The 19,574-nt window shown below is 35.7% G+C and overlaps 1 protein-coding gene across 1 annotated transcript in view; it reads right to left on the bottom strand.

Annotated features, from left to right (window-relative positions):
• LOC145692962 (calpain-5-like) overlaps nt 1–19,574 on the bottom strand; it is a 106,138-nt gene that overhangs the window by 67,741 nt on the left and 18,823 nt on the right. Inside the window, exon 3 of the mRNA XM_081768557.1 lies at nt 14,661–14,792. Within this exon, the coding sequence (XP_081624683.1) occupies nt 14,661–14,792 (132 nt within the window). The remainder of the gene's footprint in view (nt 1–14,660; nt 14,793–19,574) is intronic.

The following is a 19,574-nucleotide window of genomic DNA, read 5'->3' as shown; positions in this document are numbered from 1 at the left end:
TGTTTAGTGTTAAAAGTGCATTTTAAATCTGTGCACATTTGTATATGGTGCTATTTCAAATAAAATATTTTATGCTGAGTTGGCAACACTGCTTCACCTATGGCAACATTGCTTATGGTTTTCGATAGGGCATTTTGTTCTCATTATATTGTGCAATTTTTGTTTTGAATGCTTTAACGGTTTTCAAGATATTTACTTTAAACGTACGAAATTCTATAATACAATATTTTGGATATTCAAATTTTGAAGCCTCCTAGCGCCTATCTTTCTGGTCCATAGCACCTTAAATTTTGCTAATGTTCATTTCTGATGATTCTCTATCAGATGTACTATGGGGCAATCAGATTTTAGTGACAACTTGTGGGACCCTCCCGTCTGAGTATGTATTGAAATTGAAATTGAAACATTTGAAAAAAAAAGGACCTATCGGGGACTTGAGCGAGGGTTCACAGAATAGAAGTTCAATATGCTAACCACATACCTACCGCTTCACTTTCGCCATCCATCCACACTATTAGCCAGTTATAATCGTTGCATGTAAGACTATACACACGATCCTAATGCTCGTATAAAGAGACGTTCTTTATGTGAACGTCACAATCACTTACTCGAGATTTTCTTTAACTCAAAAACAAGTTATATAGATCTCCGTCAATGAGAAAAATATCACAAAACGTTCTTCAAGTTGACGCTACGTCATCGTTTTCAACGATGGTCTCGATTTATATTACATTTCATCACCTTAACTTCTGATTTCCAAAGAAGGAAACACGGCAGACATTAGTTTAGCACTCTTTTAATTGTATCAACTCGTGTGGAAATAGAAAGTTATATTTTTGTCTTCCGTAACTACTAGTTTATTTTATATTCGTATGATGAATTTGGTGAAGTGTAGCCGCTGGCAATAGCCGAGTAGCCCACAAAAATAATAAAAATTAAAAAAAAAAGCCTCGGGATTTCGGCTTCGGATCATGAGCCGCAATCTACTAGGTGTTCGAATCCCTCTGAAAAGCAAGGTCGGAATTTTAACTGTCCTCGATATTTCTGTGTTCGTGTCCCTGTCTTGTTTGGAATACATCGAAAGGACATGAGGTGCCCCTGGCGAACAATCATATTTGATGTAGAAATCGCCCTTCTCTTACCAATAACAATCACCATCAATAACACTAATACATTGGAACGAATTTTAAAAAAATAAAAGGTGTGAAAGCAGGGTACTATATGCAGCGATCTGGGTTCGAAATCCCGTCATGGCAACTATTTTTCTTTATTGGAAGGAATTGTTTTCGTAATTGGGATTGTATTTCTGTTATTCCTTTTTTATTATTATTATTATTATTATTATTATTATTATTATTATTATTATTATTATTATTATTATTATGTAAATGAATGAATCCCAAAGTAAAGTCCGGATAGGATTTTTTTCCATGAGCTTTTATGTGGAGAATGGCCTGAAACAAGGAGATGCATTGTCTCCATTATTATTCAACTTTGTCCTGGAATACGCTATAAGAAAAATCAAAGAGAGCAACCAGGGCCCAGAGTTGAATGATATTCACCAGGTTACCAGGGTGCGCGGTCGGTGACTCTGAAGATATTTCAACAGTCCAAAGGCGCAACAATCTATTGGGCTGGCATCTGAGCTTTCCACAGGAATGTATTCAAAAAGAATAACACAAATTCTCAATTCCTTTGCCATCACCTGATAAAACCGTAGCAATGTTCTGATGGTATTAGTCGAAGTCTTGTCTATATGGAACATCACCTGATTCGCGCTCATTCCATACAATTATGGGATCTATTTCCAATAGATAGGTGTTGAAATAGACCCTCGGAAGTATCTAGCATTCACATTCACGTTTTTGTCTATCTTGTGTATCATCAACTTATCCTCATATCTGAATCCCGCAACAACCATGATGCCACGAGAAAAACTGTCCCTACACTCACCAATAAAGTTGTTGTGTCTTTTACCGTCAATGTCACGGTATATGATTGCCGGAATGAGAGCACCAGCAGTGAGATGGACATATGGATAATCCACTGTGACAACTTTCTTCCATTTGGAATTTGCCAGGTACTTGGAACTTGCGTACGTACGAAAACTTAGCATGGAAAAGTACCATTACCTAATCTGCCCATACTGGTTGTTTTTCGACGACATTTGATAACACTCACGCACTTAGAAGGTCACACACAACACCGCTTCTGCCAACAGACCCATAGTTCCAGTATGATACACCAGGTAACAGCACCGAATCGAATATGGTCGGATATAAGCAAACGACCTAGTGTATAGTTTTTCTTTTTTCATGGACGATGAGCTACTTTCCCAGCAAGTTTAGTACAGATCCGGCCAGTAGTTACCGAGAAATAAAACATCATACCTGGTAGTAACCTATACCCCATGCCGTAAACATTGCCAACACCTAGTGGCCCACTTGCCAGTAAATGTCGATCATCGATATAGCGACGCGTCGAAGGATTGCCGCTAGTGTGCCACTGGCGGCAGGGTTTCGTCGGGTCGAAAGAGATATCTATAGTCGGGGTATTGAAATTATCACCCGGTGAGGCTGAAGGAGACGGTAATAATGAGAGATGGGTGATATGGTGGAATGAAGAAAGTGGGAGGAAACGGGAGAACCCCGAGAAAACCCACGAACACAGTGCTTGTCCACCACAAAGACCACACGGCGTGAGCAATCTTGAGATGAGTACGTATAATTATATGAATTTAAATGGCAACTGTCACCGATCATTTGAAAGTGAATATGGGAGAATCATGAGATAAAGTAAATAGACGCGCGTTATTTTGTTATAAAATTGGATGGCGAGCGAATTTTATCTGATCGCAAACGGTTATCGTCGAATATGCACGGTTACAGTAGCACACTGATTAGCAAAATTAAAAAGATCTCAAGTATTTATCCCTTTACATGCAACGTTTTCTTCATCGCCTCAGTGGCCAAGTCGGAAGCGCACGTGCCTAATAATAGAAAATTCGGTAGTTCGCGCCCATCTTGGGGTGATTTTTTAAAACTTTTAAAATTGATTTTTAGACTCACCTTAATGTAAATAAATTACGCATATAGACGATTTAACATATTTTTGGGGGGGGGGGAGTTGTTTTGTTGTTCATTGGCGTTTCGTCGCGTCTCTGGCACTAGTGGGTCGCTGGTGGTATAATTTTCAAAATGGAAGTGGAGTCACCGCGCATTGAAGCTGCGGGGCCGCCAATCTTTGGCGAGATGTCGCTAGTTGCCCATCGGTGGTCCACCGACGCTTACGACATGTAGCAAGCTCATGCATACTTACACCTGCATTTGATAATACACACAAACGTACAATCATTATTGTATACATTTTATGCCCTTGCAGGGGTAAAAGTGTGGGGGAACGCGGGAGGACGACGTCCCTCCGCTTCCAGGAATTATCCGTGGCGTCCCCCCATTTTCTAATAATATTACAATGGGCAAAGATAGGCACAGGGGACGGCGTGACGTCATGTGTCCCCCTACCTTTTCAGATCCGCTTTTACACCTGTGGCCTTGTATATACATGAAAAGCTACTTTTCACTCTTTAGTTTATTGTTCTTGTTCGCAATATTTTACCATATGCCATAATATCGATGTTTTTTTTTTACAGAAACAATATTCTAGGGGGGCATACTTAGTATTCAGGGGGGGCACTGTTGGTAGTATTCTATTTATTATTGTATTATAGATGTATTATTTTGGTCTCCTCCAGGGGGGGCGGTGCTCCCCAAAAACATGTCTGGAAGAAACACTGATAACGATATTACAAAATATTTAGCCAGTATTTTAATGATGCCTTTTTAGTAGTAACAACATTTTTATACAGTCGTCTCGTTTTTTTTTTTGGGGGGGGGGGTAATTTTAAGTTCTAGAGGAGAACTAATTAAAAATGTGGAAAGTATCCATGTACCTTATGCAACCCATACCTTCATATACTGTGTGTAAAGAAACCGTCAGTATACTTTAAGAGAATTGTATCTTTCTTCTTTATTGCTATACATTAATTTTGAAGTATTGAAATATAAAGTTTCTCCATATACAAGAATTATTACTAATAATATTTTGATTAGATAAATATTCATATTTATTCAATTATTAAAATATTAGGATTAATCTAAAGGTTCTTACCTTTCCATGAACTAAATATTTAAAGACACATTTTTATTAAGCCAACGTAGTTTACATTTGAAGTTTTAGAAAAGGCAGTGCAATTCTTTGTGGGGATGGATTATATCAAATTTTGATACAATTTCTTACATGGAAAAGTTCCAGTTCACGAGCATTTTTCATGAATATTAACACAAGTGAACTTAATGAGCTGATTTTGAGTTTAACGTCCTGTTCAGCAGCGATGCTATATGAGACGTGTACCTACTGATTAACGTGGAATCCAACCCACATGAGCTCCCGCTGGAATCGAACCCGGGTCTCCCACGCCAAAAGCGCGTAAGCACAAGTGAACTTAAGCGACATGGTCTAAGCTGTCCTAATTTAGTACAAATTCGTTCCATACTTGAGAATTATCTTTCAAGTTTGCAATTACCTATAGGACACACACTTAATATGGCAGCTAGATGTCTTAGTGTAGGAAACCGTCCCCAATATTATCCGCTTGAAGTTTGCGTAACATTTCACTCAACTTCATATTCTTCTCTGCACACTTCTTTAAAATTTAATGAAAACACTTATATTCAGGTACACACTCCTCAAAATTCAAAGAAAGAAAATCACACAAAGATTTGAGTTCTTGTATTGCGTTATCCATAGGCATAATAGAAATGGATTTTAGGATTTAGATTTCTGTGCTTTCGGCATCAATGCATTTAGCTCGTCACGTTTGAGGGATTTCGTCCCTCGTCGAGCACACTATCCAACTAAAGGGAAGGAAGGAAGTGGCCTGAGTCATATAAGTTAGGTACCACCCTGGCATTTGCCTCATGTGAATGAGGAAAACCTCATTTTCGACCGAGTGTCCCCACCAGGAATCGAACCCGAGACCGCTCGCAGCGAAGGCGAGAGTTAGCGACTACGCTACACGGGGCCACTCCATAAGCATAATGTCACCACAGTTGAACACTTGGGACGATAAAGAAACTTTTCGAACGGTATCCCCAAATCTATCAAAATTTTCTAACAATGTTATCACATATGGTCGCACAACTTCATTATGGAGCTTATCATAGTCTTCAAAATCTGCCTTCAGGAATGCTTACAGACTTTCTTTCATCACTTTCTTGTGATACCTATGAAATGCTTCCAAATAACTCGATTAGTCACTCATAATTATCCTTCAAACGAGAGGTTGCTACTGACACTTTCATCAGTAAACCACTAACAGTAAGTTTTTCGGATTATAATATTGAACACATAAAAATGGTACCATGAAAACATATGTGACTTTTTGGGGAATATGGAAAAGGACATTGACTGAAACCTCGCAAATTGGAAAAACATAAACTGAACGTTAAATTTGAAACTAGCTATATATACAAGGTGTTTCTAAAAAACACTGACAACTTTTGGGAGGTGATTCCTGACACCAAGATAAGACAAAAAGTATAGACCAACCTGAGTTCACAAATACATACTTTCGGAGCTAGAGGCTGTCAAAGGCATGAAAAATGAACTTTAAAGGTCCATAGCTCCAAAACTAGGGGCTTACCCTAGTCGGGTCAAGACTTCACTTAGGAAATGAAAAATGAAATCTTTGAGTTTTACGTCCCACGGTTATACCGGTTAGGCTAAAGGAGACGGTGATGATGAGTAATGAGTGAAATGAAGAAAGTGGGAGGAAACGAGAGAACCCCGAGATAACCCACGCACACGGTGTTTGTCCACCACAAAGTTCACTTGGCGGGGGCTGGGATCGAACCCGAGACCCCTAGCCCCAGAGGTGAACGCTCTACCACTGAGCTACCGCGGCCCCAGACTTCACTTAGGAACTAATATGTGTCATATCCAAACATCAATGTTTCAAAATCCTAAAATACTCATGCAACATTTTTTATAGAGGGTGTTTGGCTATGGGCATATAATTTGAAGTACTTACCAACTATCTCTCTAAAAATTGTTGAGGTAGTACCGCAAATTATGAAACATCGATATTTGGATAGGGCAGATACTAGTTCATAAGTGAAGTCCTGACCCGACTAGGGTACTTCCCATTGTTTTGGAGGATTATTTTTTCATGTTTTCGGCAGCCTATAACTTCGAAAGGAATCATTTTTGGACACATTTTCGTCTATATTTTTTGTCTTATCTTGTGTTAGGAATCACCTCCCAAACCTTGAAAGTGTTGTTTTAAAATACGCGGGGGGGGGGGGGAATTCTACAACTTTGGAGAGGACATTTTCCCCTTCTCACATGCCTGGATAAAACACTCATAACAAAAAACATTTTGTTCCGGTAATTATTAGTTATGATACCGTTAAGTTAGAAAGTCCTGGGAATAAGCTATACAATAATAACGTTATTGAAATGTACTATATTTCAGTTGATCTTTTCTTAACGTTATTTAGTGATAGCAAAAAGTATTTCATTTTTGGTGCCTTCCATTTCAATTCAGGCAGAGCATGTACCATCACCATCTCAGATATTGTTGAAACTTTTTTTATAGCAACTAGACATGTTTTTAAGAGACCCATATTTTTTTGTTTTGTCGAAAAAAATTTTCCCGCCAAGTAATGGGCCATCAAAGACCGAGAGTACAATTTATGAATTGTAGAAGACATGGAAAATGGTCAACTTCGGAGCTTCACCATTCGGCTATGGAGACAGGTAGAGTTATAATTCTTGTTGTGGTATGTACATAGGGATATAAATAAACTATATTTTATTATAGTTTGGTTTGCACATGCGTATCATTTTGTACATAAATTAACAAATGAACGTCAATTTATCTGAAAAGTCGAAGTTTGCGAATTTTTTTCGAGCACTTCCGGTTCGAATTTTAAAATTCTGTTTTCACGGTTGGTAAGACCTAGCTACCCGCTTTCCGAAACAATTTTTGTATCGCTTCTGTGTGCAACCGTTTTGTCGCAAACAATTCGAGAAATTGTAAAATTTTCAAAAATCGCCATTTTTGGGCGCCATTTTCTCGAAAACACCATCTTTTAAAATTCTGAAATTTTGTCAGATGGTTCAATTTTACATGAATAATAAACACACCAAATATCATTCTCGACCAATGCTTCATGAATTAACTGCAGCCTTTTAAAGTTAGCGAAGTTTTATTAACTTTGATGTCACAGTTAGCAACACTGGGAACAATAAAAGTGCAATGATTTGATGATGTTTGTGGTTCACATTCATTAAATGAAGAATAGAAGGTTTTCTTGACTGTTTTTTTTTTTCATTATTTTGATCAAGAAGGCTCTCTGAAATAGTAAAATGAACCTCCCCCTACTCCTCCGTTTTCTTAAACCGAAATAATTTGAGATGGAAATTATGATTACGAAACACACAAATTTTAACTTTACTTCAAACGGCCATCCAATAAATTCTGATGATCTACAAAAAGCCTGAAGTATTACCTCAGTGATGATTTGGAATGCTCCAGACAAAGTCACAATTAAGTGCGATGTCATTACAGTGATTGAAAAAGGGCAAAAAGTTTTAAAAAATCGAAACGTTTTCTTACGCGTTCCAAAGAAATTTACTGACTTTTTAAACAGAACAATCCCAACATAAGAATGGGTCACTCGGAATTTTACAGTGTTCGACTAAAGTGGGTCAGTCCGCAACCTGCGAGGGAAGTATGTATGTGTGTGTGTGTGTGTGTGTATTGTGCAAATTTTAAGTTAGCTGCTACTGCGTTGCTACAAATCAAAGGTGCAGCCAGTATTGAAGCTGTCATGAGTGACCTATTTCCTTTAGTAGTATGATCCGTAGAAAATGACAACTGTCTTCTTCAAGAATGTGGTGAATGTCCTGGAGTGGAAGTAATAAGTGTGGAGTCTTTAATTATTGATCCTGATGAAAATGAAAGTGTTACGTATGCCATATGGGAAAACAATAATCTCGTTAAAAAACTGTGTCACTTTCTGTTTTCGTATCGTACATTGCTGGTTTAACTGTAAGAATTGTAATTCATGACTACATCAAGAAAATCAAAGAGAATTAATTGCTACCGAAAATCACCGTATAAAATTTCAAGATACAAATTCTATTTTACATCATATGGACTTCGCTGAAAACTGGACTGTTATTCTGCAAAGTGAAATTCAGAGTTATCACCGGAATATGAAACAACTGACAGTTTTGATGTAATAAACGACGATAAAACACATGATTCGGCTTATGTACTCATAGCCATAGACAAGATTCTAAAAATACTCGAAGAAAAGCGAAAATATATTTTATAGAAAAAGGTTTGAATACGAGAAAATAACTGTCTACAATTTCCCAAATCGTGTCAGTGATTTCTGATGGTGCTGCATCCCACTTTAAAAATAGCTTTCAGATGTTCCAGATGCAGACAGGTCCGATAAAGCAGTGGTTTGCAGTGAAACCGGCCATGCAAGGGTCTCTGCGACGGTATTGAGGGGGAGAGGGGGGGAAGGAGTAAAGAATGTGGCAACGCGGCATAAACTTAGGCAAATACAGATACACAGTATTAAAACCACAGAAGAAAAAAAATGAAATGAAATCTTTAAGTTTTACGTCCCACGATTATGCCGGTTACGCTAAAGGAGACGGTGATTATGAGAAATGAATAAAATGGTGGAATGCAGAAAGTGGGAGGAAACGGGATAACCCCGAGAAAACCCACGAGCACGGTGTTTGTCCACCACAAAGCCCACACGGCGCGATCTGGGATCGAACCAGGGACCCCAAGCACCGGAGGTGAACGCTCTAACACTGAGCCACCGCGCCCCCACTAAAACCGTAGAAGAATTCGTGAGTATAGTGCAAGTACAAACTCCGGGTATTACTCTCGTTTTGTTGCCTGGAACTGAATTCGACGACTACCGGAAGAAAAAAAGGGAAAGTATGCGACCGGTAACTGGTATTCAACGAAGTCATCTTTGGCTTTCGGAAAATGGCGAAGTTTTTATGGCAGTAACGGGTCACCATGAATTAACTTCATGCTTCTCCCAAAATCGAACTTCTGCAATTCAAAGTGTAGATTTAAGAAATCTGCAAAAAGGAACTTTTGTTATATACATATATGTATGATAATCAGTGGTGCGTAGCAGAAATATTATGAATAAATCATGAATTACGTGAAGTTGAAGTGCTGTTTATGCTTCCACATGGACCTTCAGCATTTGTGACTATCGACAATGTGCTACACAGGGGCGGATCCAGGACGGACTTCTGTAAGGGGGAAGGGGGTAATACTGCTACTTAGAGCTACTTTTAAGAGCTCCAAACTCTAAGATCGATTTTATTTATGTATAAAATAAAAAAGTTTCTTCCCCCTAGATCCACTCCTGGACGAGTTGTGAGTGAGCCAACACTTATTGGAGCACATGCACGGTTACATGCTATTAGCGAAGAAGACACCAACCAAGCAAATGATTGGTCCATGTAAAAAATTAAAAAAAAAATCAGTGAAAATTTGTTTCCGAAGACCATTTTAAGTAAGTGAACTTGAAATTTGTGAGTTTCGTAATTGTAATTTCCACCTCAGATTATTTCGGTTTAAGAAAACGAAGGAGTAGGGGGAGGCTCATTTTACTATTTCAGAGAACCTTCTTGATCAAAATAATGAAAAAAAAAACAGTCAAGAAAACCTTCTATTCTTCATTTAATGAATGTGAACCACAAACATCATCAAATCATTGCACTTTTATTGTTCCCAGTGTTGCTAACTGTGACATCAAAGTTAATAAAACTTCGCTAACTTTAAAAGGCTGCAGTTAATTCATGAAGCATTGGTCGAGAATGATATTTGGTGTGTTTATTATTCATGTAAAATTGAACCATCTGACAAAATTTCAGAATTTTAAAAGATGGTGTTTTCGAGAAAATGGCGCCCAAAAATGGCGATTTTTGAAAATTTTACAATTTCTCGAATTTTTTGCGACAAAACGGTTGCATACAGAAGCGATACAAAAATTGTTTCGGAAAGCGGGTAGCTAGGTCTTACCAACCGTGAAAACAGAATTTTAAAATTCGAACCGGAAGTGCTCGAAAAAAATTCGCAAACTTCGACTTTTCAGATAAATTGACGTTCATTTGTTAATTTATGTACAAAATGATACGCATGTGCAAACCAAACTATAATAAAATATAGTTTATTTATATCCCTATGTACATACCACAACAAGAATTATAAATCTACCTGTCTCCATAGCCGAATGGTGAAGCTCCGAAGTTGACCATTTTCCATGTCTTCTACAATTCATAAATTGTACTCCCCGTCTTTGATGGCCCATTATTTGGCGGGAAAATTTTTTTCGACAAAACAAAAAAATATGGGTCTCTTAAAAACACGTCTAGTTGCTATCAAAAAAGTTTCAACAATATCTGAGATGGTGATGGTACAATTTTATATTTTTTTGCCTGAGTTGAAATGGAAGGCACCTTTTTCTAATTCGTCGCTATATAGTTATCTGAAAAGTATAGTAACATTATTGTTTCATAACAAATATAAAAGTTATAAATGGTACATAACGAAAAATTTAATAAATATATTGTTATATTTGGCTGGATTTCCATCTTTTTCGTCATTTTAACGTTAAGTTAAATGAGCAAGCCTTGTGAATAACCTATAAAATAATAACGTTATTACAATATACTATATTCCTATCAAGCTTTTCATAAGGTTATTTAGTGGTAACAGAAAGCACAATGATCCTGCAATCCGTTACTCTATAGTTATCTGATAAGCATAGTAACACAATTGTTCCGAAGCAAATATATAAAGTTACAATTGGTACATAACAAAACATTTAACAAATATATTGCTATACTTGGCTGGATTTCCATCTTTTTCGTTATTTTAACGTTAAGTTAAATCAGCAAGCCTTGGGAATAACGTATAAAGTAATAACGTTATTACAATATACTATATTCCTATCAATCTTTTCATAAAGTTATTTAGTGGTAACAGAAAGTAGATTGATCATGTAATTCGTTACTCTATAGTTATCTGATAAGTATAGTAACATAATTGTTTCGAAGCAAATATATAAAGTTACAATTGGTACATAACAAAATATTTAACAAATATATTGCTATACTTGGCTGTACTTCCATCTTTTTCGTTACTTTAAAGTTAAGTTAAATCAGCAAGCCTTGGGATTAACGTATAAAGTAATAACGTTATTACAATATACTATATACCTATCAATCTCTTCATAAAGTTATTTAGTGATAAACAGAAAGTAGTTTGCTCCTTTAAGACGGTACCATTATAGTTATTTGATAAGTATAGTAACATTAGTGTTTCGTAACAAATATATGAATTTACAATTGGTACATAATATAATGTGTTAACAAATATATTACGTTACTTCCGTCTATTTCGTTATGTTATAGTTATGTTAAGTTAGCAAGCCCTGCCCACAATATGATATATATATTTTAAGCAAGACAAAAGACACAGAAATAAGTAGCGCGAAATACCGTATTGAAGCAACAGGATTTGTGTACATCCTCAATTTATTTATTGGCTTGGTTTTATAAAAATATCATGCCACATGTTTGTATTCTCTTTGATTCTATTCAAAAGAAGTTAGGGATGCTATTAAAGATAGGGAATCTGTCAACAATTTTGTTAGTGCTGTAGATAGTGTTCGCAGATTGTATGAAAATTATGTTTCTTATAATGAGACATTGGTGAAAATGAAAATAGTAACAGTAATAGGGTGGCATCTCTAGAAGTTTTGTGATGTTGTTGGCACATGCATGATAAGAATTAAAAGTAGGTTATATAATGCCAATGATAGGTCTCAGTTTTCATGTTATTTGTGTACCTCATAAGACAAAGCTATTTTTTGTTTACAAGTTTCATGAATGATTTAACTAATTCTCTGAGAGTTAATTTCATACAACTTTGAAAATGTACACGAGAATAAAGGGCTTAAAGTTGCAAATTGTATTAGAATTATTGTACAGTCGCAAATTATGGATCTAGTGCAATGACCCTTCCAAGGTTTTCCATGATAATAATATTTGTGAACATTCACAGAGTGTGTAATGGTGTTAATAATAATCCAATGATGACTAAGGAAGTTAAACTATTCTTCTCTACGTTTATTGTTGCTCAATTTCATAAGGAATGAAAGCTAAATGCTGTGGCAACGTTGTCATTGGAGTAAAGTATAGTACTTCATTAAGGATGTAGTAGAGGAATTCGTTACAGCTAAAATCAGAATACTGAGAATGATACACAAAAAACAGATAACCTTTGCTTGGGAGTGAACTCAATCATTATCCTAAAAATGAATGTTTTGGATTTGCTCTGCCCATTTTAAACTCCACGAGCTGCCACTGCTGTTAACACTAAATTTCCTTCTTAGTATTGTGTTAATACACACTACAAGCAATTAAACTAACACTAATTCTTTGCTCTTCAATCCATTTAATGTTCATGGAAAAATTTTAAAGAAATTTGAGGAATGTAGACTTACATCGGACTACTGAATAAAAAATTGCTGCTAAATATTTAAAAAGAAATCTAACCTAAGCCTCCTTTATGTCGAGAAACGAGACATCAAAGTTCCATTAACTGCATTACAAATTTGAACAGATAAAAAGCGTGAAACATTGCATCCTATTTCTAGAACTTCAATATGATCTTCTATTTGCACATTTACAAAATAACGTAAATTTAAATGTAAACGTAACGAAGGAAATCACCCTTTAAATCGATATTCTATCTGATGAAAAATAGAGAGATCGATCAAAAAGTAACTCACAAACCACTATAGCTCGATAATGAGTAAGCACTAGAGAAATAAAATTTTGTAGGTAAACATTGGTCCTTTGGAAATGCCACCCAATATACAGCATGATCCATTTGCTCCACTGCACTGCTACCACCTTTATTTTCATGTCACGAATGTACGTTCGTGAAACTCTTGAGATTGGTCATTATACATTTTTATGACATATACAATGAGTTCGTCTTATTTCGAAACTGTTTCCCCACGCAGATTAAGCCTTCAGTCGTCCAAACAAATAGAAATCCGATAGTGCTAGAAACATTTTACAGAAGATTATTATACACATTCTTCCTAATGTACATAATCTTCCCTGTCAATAGCTATGAATCTCAGTGACCACAAATTTTACTGTATACCAGTCGTTGGATTCATGTTAGCACAGATTGTTTTGCCATACCTATGTGTTTCGTGGTGATGCATTTGTTTCTCCGTATGGTTTCCTCAACGGCTGATGCGTTTTCTTCGGTTGTGATGATTGACGTTTCTATTTGTCCGTGGCCTGTTACCACGCTGAAACTTCCGAAGCCATCGACACTTATTACTTCGATGTATTGTATTGTCCATATTGCAAGGTTCCACGTGTGCTCCCGACACCACATGCTGGCTGTAAACACACTTCAGAACACAACTACGAAGAAGGCGTCGTCAATCATTGCCAACGATCGGCAAGTGACGTAGATTCAAGCAGCCAGCAACATTCCTGGATAAAAGGAACCGGAATACTGCAGAATGTATCAATCTTTACTGATTGATCATCCACCACTGTCTAGGACGCCTGATCTCAGAGTTCCTTATCCTCCACTCTCTAGGACGCCTGGTGTCTGAGAGTTCTTTCTTGCTAGGACTCCTGGTCTCTGCAAGCACTTAACCACTCCTTAGGACGCCTGGTCTCTGGGCTTTATCCCCCTCTGTAAGACGCCTGGTCATTGAGAGGCATCTACCTACACCTTGGCCGCAAAAGCCTTGGTTCATATTGTCCTAAGATGCTTGGTCACTGGGCTCCTATAAATTTACCAGCAAACCACGAAGATATCTAGCGAAACTTATATTTTATCTGTAATATTTATTACTATTGTATACAAGAAGAAACTTTTATAATAAAAGGTGATGGGAAAGTCCAAATTCCCGTGTACCGTCTTTTAGCTCTACCCTAAAAAGACAGAATTTTCCATGCTAGAAACTTCGGCGTCCATCAATATTGCATGGCAACAGCTTACTATGAACCGATGTTACTGAGTTATGCCCGGATTTGCAGAGAAATTCGATAATTTACTTTGGCATAGTAGAGGATCACGTTGATCATCCATACAATAACAGAAAATAAAAATTAGGTATAGGTTAGGTCCTACCTGGTTAAAGAAACAATGCTTCTACCTACAAAATTTCATTTCTCTAGTGCTTGCCGTTAATGAGTTGCAGTGGATTATGCGTTAGTTTATCCTTGTAATTACAAATAAGTAGTGGCTATCCATTTATACTTATTTTTCTAATCACCTGACAACATACTTAACATGAGCAGCGAGTTTCCGTAGAATATGTAGATTCAAAATCAATATATATATATACAGTATATATTGACAATATCAACGGATTAATACTTGAGTTTCGGGTCATACATTTTATAAAACAGACCGTGAACAAGATAAGATTGAAATACAAAATACACACGTTTCATCAGAATAATTGTACATTCTGGTTAAAAAGCCAAAAATATGGAGTACAAACCTTATATAACAGTTCTTTTACACTACTCAAAACTGAGCACGCCGAAACAAACCAACTGCAACCCAACATACCATGTTCAATTCCCTGAGGACTAGTACTAGTAGGAAAAAGGCGCGGCTTATCACATATTTCCTGCAAAAAGAAGTCATTGTTAAAAAAAAAAAAAAAACTACTGACATAATACAAAATATTTTTATTCTTATACTAAAATCAACAGACTCATTTTAAACTGTTGCAGTATGGTTAATTAGCAAGGTTCAGAATACTTCATTATGTAAGAATATATATGATAGACCTTCATGGCAAAGTTGTGAACACATGTTCTTTTTTGTACGCGTGGTACCGAATTCGATTTGAAGTGGGTGTCCTTACATCTTATACAAACCTGAGTTGGATCCCATTTTAACCAGTAGCTCCCGTTTCATATAGCCTCGGTACTGAAACTGGATGTTGAAATTCCATTCAACCAATCAACGGAAGCAAATTTCAACATAATGCAATTGTAGTAAGTTTACCAAGTACTATGAGCAACGAATGGTTTGGAAAAGTAAACTATCTTGTAATCCTATAGGGACATCAAACAATGGAAAAACAATATCAATGAACAAGAAAGGGTACATATTTACTGTACGGACCCACAGATTTATAAAACTTCCAGAACAAATTTGTAATAATATTTTAATAGACTAGTTTCTAAATAATCTGAATATGTTATGCTCTTACCATTAAAATGCGTATCTATAAATATGTAAAAATACATTAATGAAAGTCGAAACTGTTATGCACAGATCTGTCCATCAGGTAGTCTTATGGTCAGATCTGTACATAACTCAAAGTGAAAATATATTAGCAAGGTGCCTTATGCCCATAAAATTGAGTATGAGAGAATTTCCTTCCTGTTGCAACAGAACAAGCATTACATCCATACTATCGAACCGACAATAAATAACTAAATAGAAGATAAATGAACTGTTGAAAAAGATTATTCGAAAGAATTAAGTTCGACATTTCGACTGTTGTATGAACATTTATTCACTGTTATTTTTTCTTTCTTATTTTTTTTTATCGCCTTTTACGCACCTCATCTCTTTTTAGAACTTACCTGGGATGTCATTGTATATATTGTATAAAAGGTTCGGGGTTCATTATAAGTTAGTATATTTCATAGTTCGTAATATATTTCTGGAATCAATGTTCATATTGTATAAGATGAATCTTATTCTTTAACTTGTTGATAATGTGCCAACCAGGAAACAGGATATAAGGTCACTGAAGGGTCACATATCTGTGATGATACTATTATGTACATTTCATAATATTCATTTCTTGAAATGTTCTCTTTCTTAAGAAAATATGATAATGTACACGCGTGTACATCATGCAGTGAAAAACTGGATCACCAAGTCCAATTTCAAAATCTTTATGATAACAGTCTCCACATGTATCCACATGTTGATCAAAACTCACATAATAATTTGATCTTTGTTCTTACAATAGATTTATATACTAGTTGCAATACAAGGTTCGGCACATTCCGGGAAGGGTTCTTGTAAGCGCCGTTTTTACTTTCATTATTTGAATCTGGACGACGACTGGACTTTAAATTTTAATTGAACAACTGTTAGTAACATTTTACAATACTATATTTGGTTGTGGAACTTCTTGTATTTTATTTCTTCGAACTTCAATAAAATATCACGCTAACCAAAAGGAAGATACTTGTTGTTTTAGTGAAAAAAAAAGTATCTAAGCAGATTATAACGTTAATCTTAGTACAACACTAGAATGTATAACTTATTTCACTAGTACCATAAAGATTTATTTACACAGAAACTGCAGTACAATAACTAGCAAAAAAGATAAAAAGATTATTCTTGGTAATGATCTGGTAACATTGTTCAGTAAGTAAGTATACTTTACAGCAGTTGAAAAGCAGAAGATTCATTGAATAAAAACGAGTAACTTTATTCTATAAATGCTTGTAAATGGTGTTTTACTATTAAGATAGAATATTATAAATGTATACAAATCCAAATCAGGAACTTCATCTCTAATCTTAAATGCATTTTATGAATTTTTCAGCTTACATTGTTGCAGTTGAAAGATTGATTGGGGATATTCGCACCAATACTCAATTTTATTTTAAGTTTTGAGGTAATTAAACTTCGAATGTTAGTCAAGTTTACTTTATTTCTGTACCAGAAAAAGAAAAGAAAATAACCTTAGACATGTGAGAATTACGACAAATTTTATTGAAAAATCACGTCCTATATATAAATAATATAGTGTATTTCTATATATTTTATTTGTCCTAAAGACTACATTTTATGAATAGTTTTGTATTCTTATTTCAGACAATTATCTAAATGAAGAGTGTTGTAAATACATTTATAACCATAGGATTCAAAACTAGAAGGGGGTGAGAAAGCGCAGAAAATTTTTTGCACTTTCAAAAATGTGATCTCCATTTCTGTATTCAAAACTTCCTTAAAGACAGAAAGAAAACTTTTAATTGATTCCATAACTATTACCAAAAAAAAAAAAAAAAAAAAACTATGATTCGCAAAGTTGTACGTAACCATAATGAGTTTTTTGTTGTTGTTGTTGTTGTTGTTGTTGTTTTGCGACTACTGGTCCAGTTAGAGATCTAACATCTTGACAGTGGTAAACATATTTTTAAAATGATAAGGAACTGGCTTCAAAATAGAAATAACGGCCATTTAAACTTCAGTTATATTATAGAGTGGTCTTATTCTATGTTTTTATATCCCACGAGACATTATTAACCATAGTGAATAATTACAAAATAATTGGCGAGTACAAAATGTGGGAAGAAACGAATCGCAAGAAAACTCGATGTTGTCCATAAAAAAAATTACATGACGTAGGCTCGAAGCAGAGAGTCCTCAGAGAGTTGAAAACTTTATCACTGAGCCACTATGCCCCCTAACTAGCCTGCAATTCTGCACCAATTACAGCAGTAGGTTCAATAGAATATACAGGGTGGCCACAAAGTCGATTTCCTCAAAACAACTTAAGAAAGAAAAGAAATAAGCGAGGTATGGGCACGAAGTCGCTTACCCCAAAACAAGTAAGGAAAGAAAAAATGCTATATACCAGTGAGCGATTATTATTATTATTATTATTATTATTATTATTATTATTATTATTATTATTATTATTATTATTATTATTATTATTATTATTATTATTATTATTATTATCGTACTGGTAACCATATTTTCGTGCATGTCCTGTTTAAGAGCTGCCTACTGAGTGAAGTTGTACCGAGTAGTACAGGTGTTGAGATGAATCGCATATTAACAAAGGAACAATGTGTTTCCATGCTACAAGGTTAGTGGAAATACAACAAAAGCAGAAATGGTGACAGCAGACTTCAGGAGAAGGGTTTCCTGGTGTGGAACTCTCATTATGTCAAGCCATGAGAAACCTGAACAAATGATTCGAGGCTACAAGTTTTGTGTATGATCTACCGTGGAGCGGACGACCATGAAATGTACGAAAAGAAGGAAACACTGAACTTGTCGCTCAAAGTCGCCCGAAGAAGTCTACCAGAAGGCGCGCACGTGACCTGGGAATGACACGTATCTCTTTAAGGATTTTGAGGACAAAACGTTACCGGACAAAGCTTCTGCACGAGGTGCACGAGTATGATTCGAACCGGCGTGTTTGAGTTCTATGAGTAGTTTCTCATTCGGAACGAATCTGACAAAAACTATTGGAAATGAATTTTGTGGAGAGATAAGGACTCATTCAAGATGAATAATCGCGTAAACAGACACAATTGCGTTTATTGGCATAATACCAATCCACACGAAATTGTGACAGAAGAATTAAATGTTCCTGGTGTCACTGTTTGGACTGGTACTTAGAGTTGTGATTCATAGGACCAGTAACACACATCTTTAAATGTTGCAGGAAGTTGCGACTCCAGAACTTGAAAATCACTCTCGTCACAAAAACATTCAGTTTACGTGGCAACGCCTCACACCTCACTTTAGTGTTGTTATGATTAATTTATTGTATTAACATTTCAATGAATGGATTGGTTATCGTGGCATGACAGCTTGACCACCTCACACCATATGATTTTTCTCTGTCGGATATTGTCACAGACGATGTGTTCTCCGAACAACTGCAGGATTTGGATCACTTGAAACAACTAATCGAATAATCATTCGAGAGATTGGATTCCAAACATCGGTTGTGTCACAATGTTTGCAAGTCAGCACTCAAGAGATGTACACTCATATCCAAAATGATTGTCGCATATCTATAACTGTCTTGTAAGAATATAATTTGATAATGATTTTGCAGAGTACTTTTAATATTGATACTATATGTATAATCGAAAAATGTATATTTGTGGTAAATTTCATAGGAAAAGAATTATAAATACGAATATTAAAACGAGTAAATTAAAATGTTGCGAAATGGACAAAGTTTTATTTTCGTTTTATTGTTCTTATTTACTGTTCTGTTGACATGAAATTTGCCATATACCGATACGTCTTTGCCGATTATACACATAGGCCTACTAACATTATAAGAAATACCGAGCGAATTCGTTATCAAATTATATTCCTACAACAACATATTTATAGCCATGGGACAATAATTTTGGATGAGTGTACTTTGTGCACTGTCAGCAGTGAACACGGTGGGAGACAGTTTGAAGAGTATTTTCAAGTGCAATAAAAATGGTCAAATCACCTAGCTTCTTTTATTTTATTTGTTTACACATTGGTAAAGTGACTTTGTGCACACCCTGTATACTATATGACAAATAATCCACGGAAACGTTGTCGTGTAATAGTGAGATTCTATTATCAAACAGAAATCATGTACTTCGAATCATTTGCATTCAACGCGAGAAATAGGAGTGAATAACCT

The sequence above is a fragment of the Thermobia domestica genome, chromosome 8, assembly GCF_964235325.1.
Source record: "Thermobia domestica chromosome 8, izTheDome1.hap1.1, whole genome shotgun sequence".
Classification (NCBI taxonomy): Eukaryota; Metazoa; Arthropoda; class Insecta; order Zygentoma; family Lepismatidae; genus Thermobia; species Thermobia domestica.
Note: the sequence above shows the minus strand (reverse complement) of the source record. Positions and strands in the feature narration are given on the sequence as shown.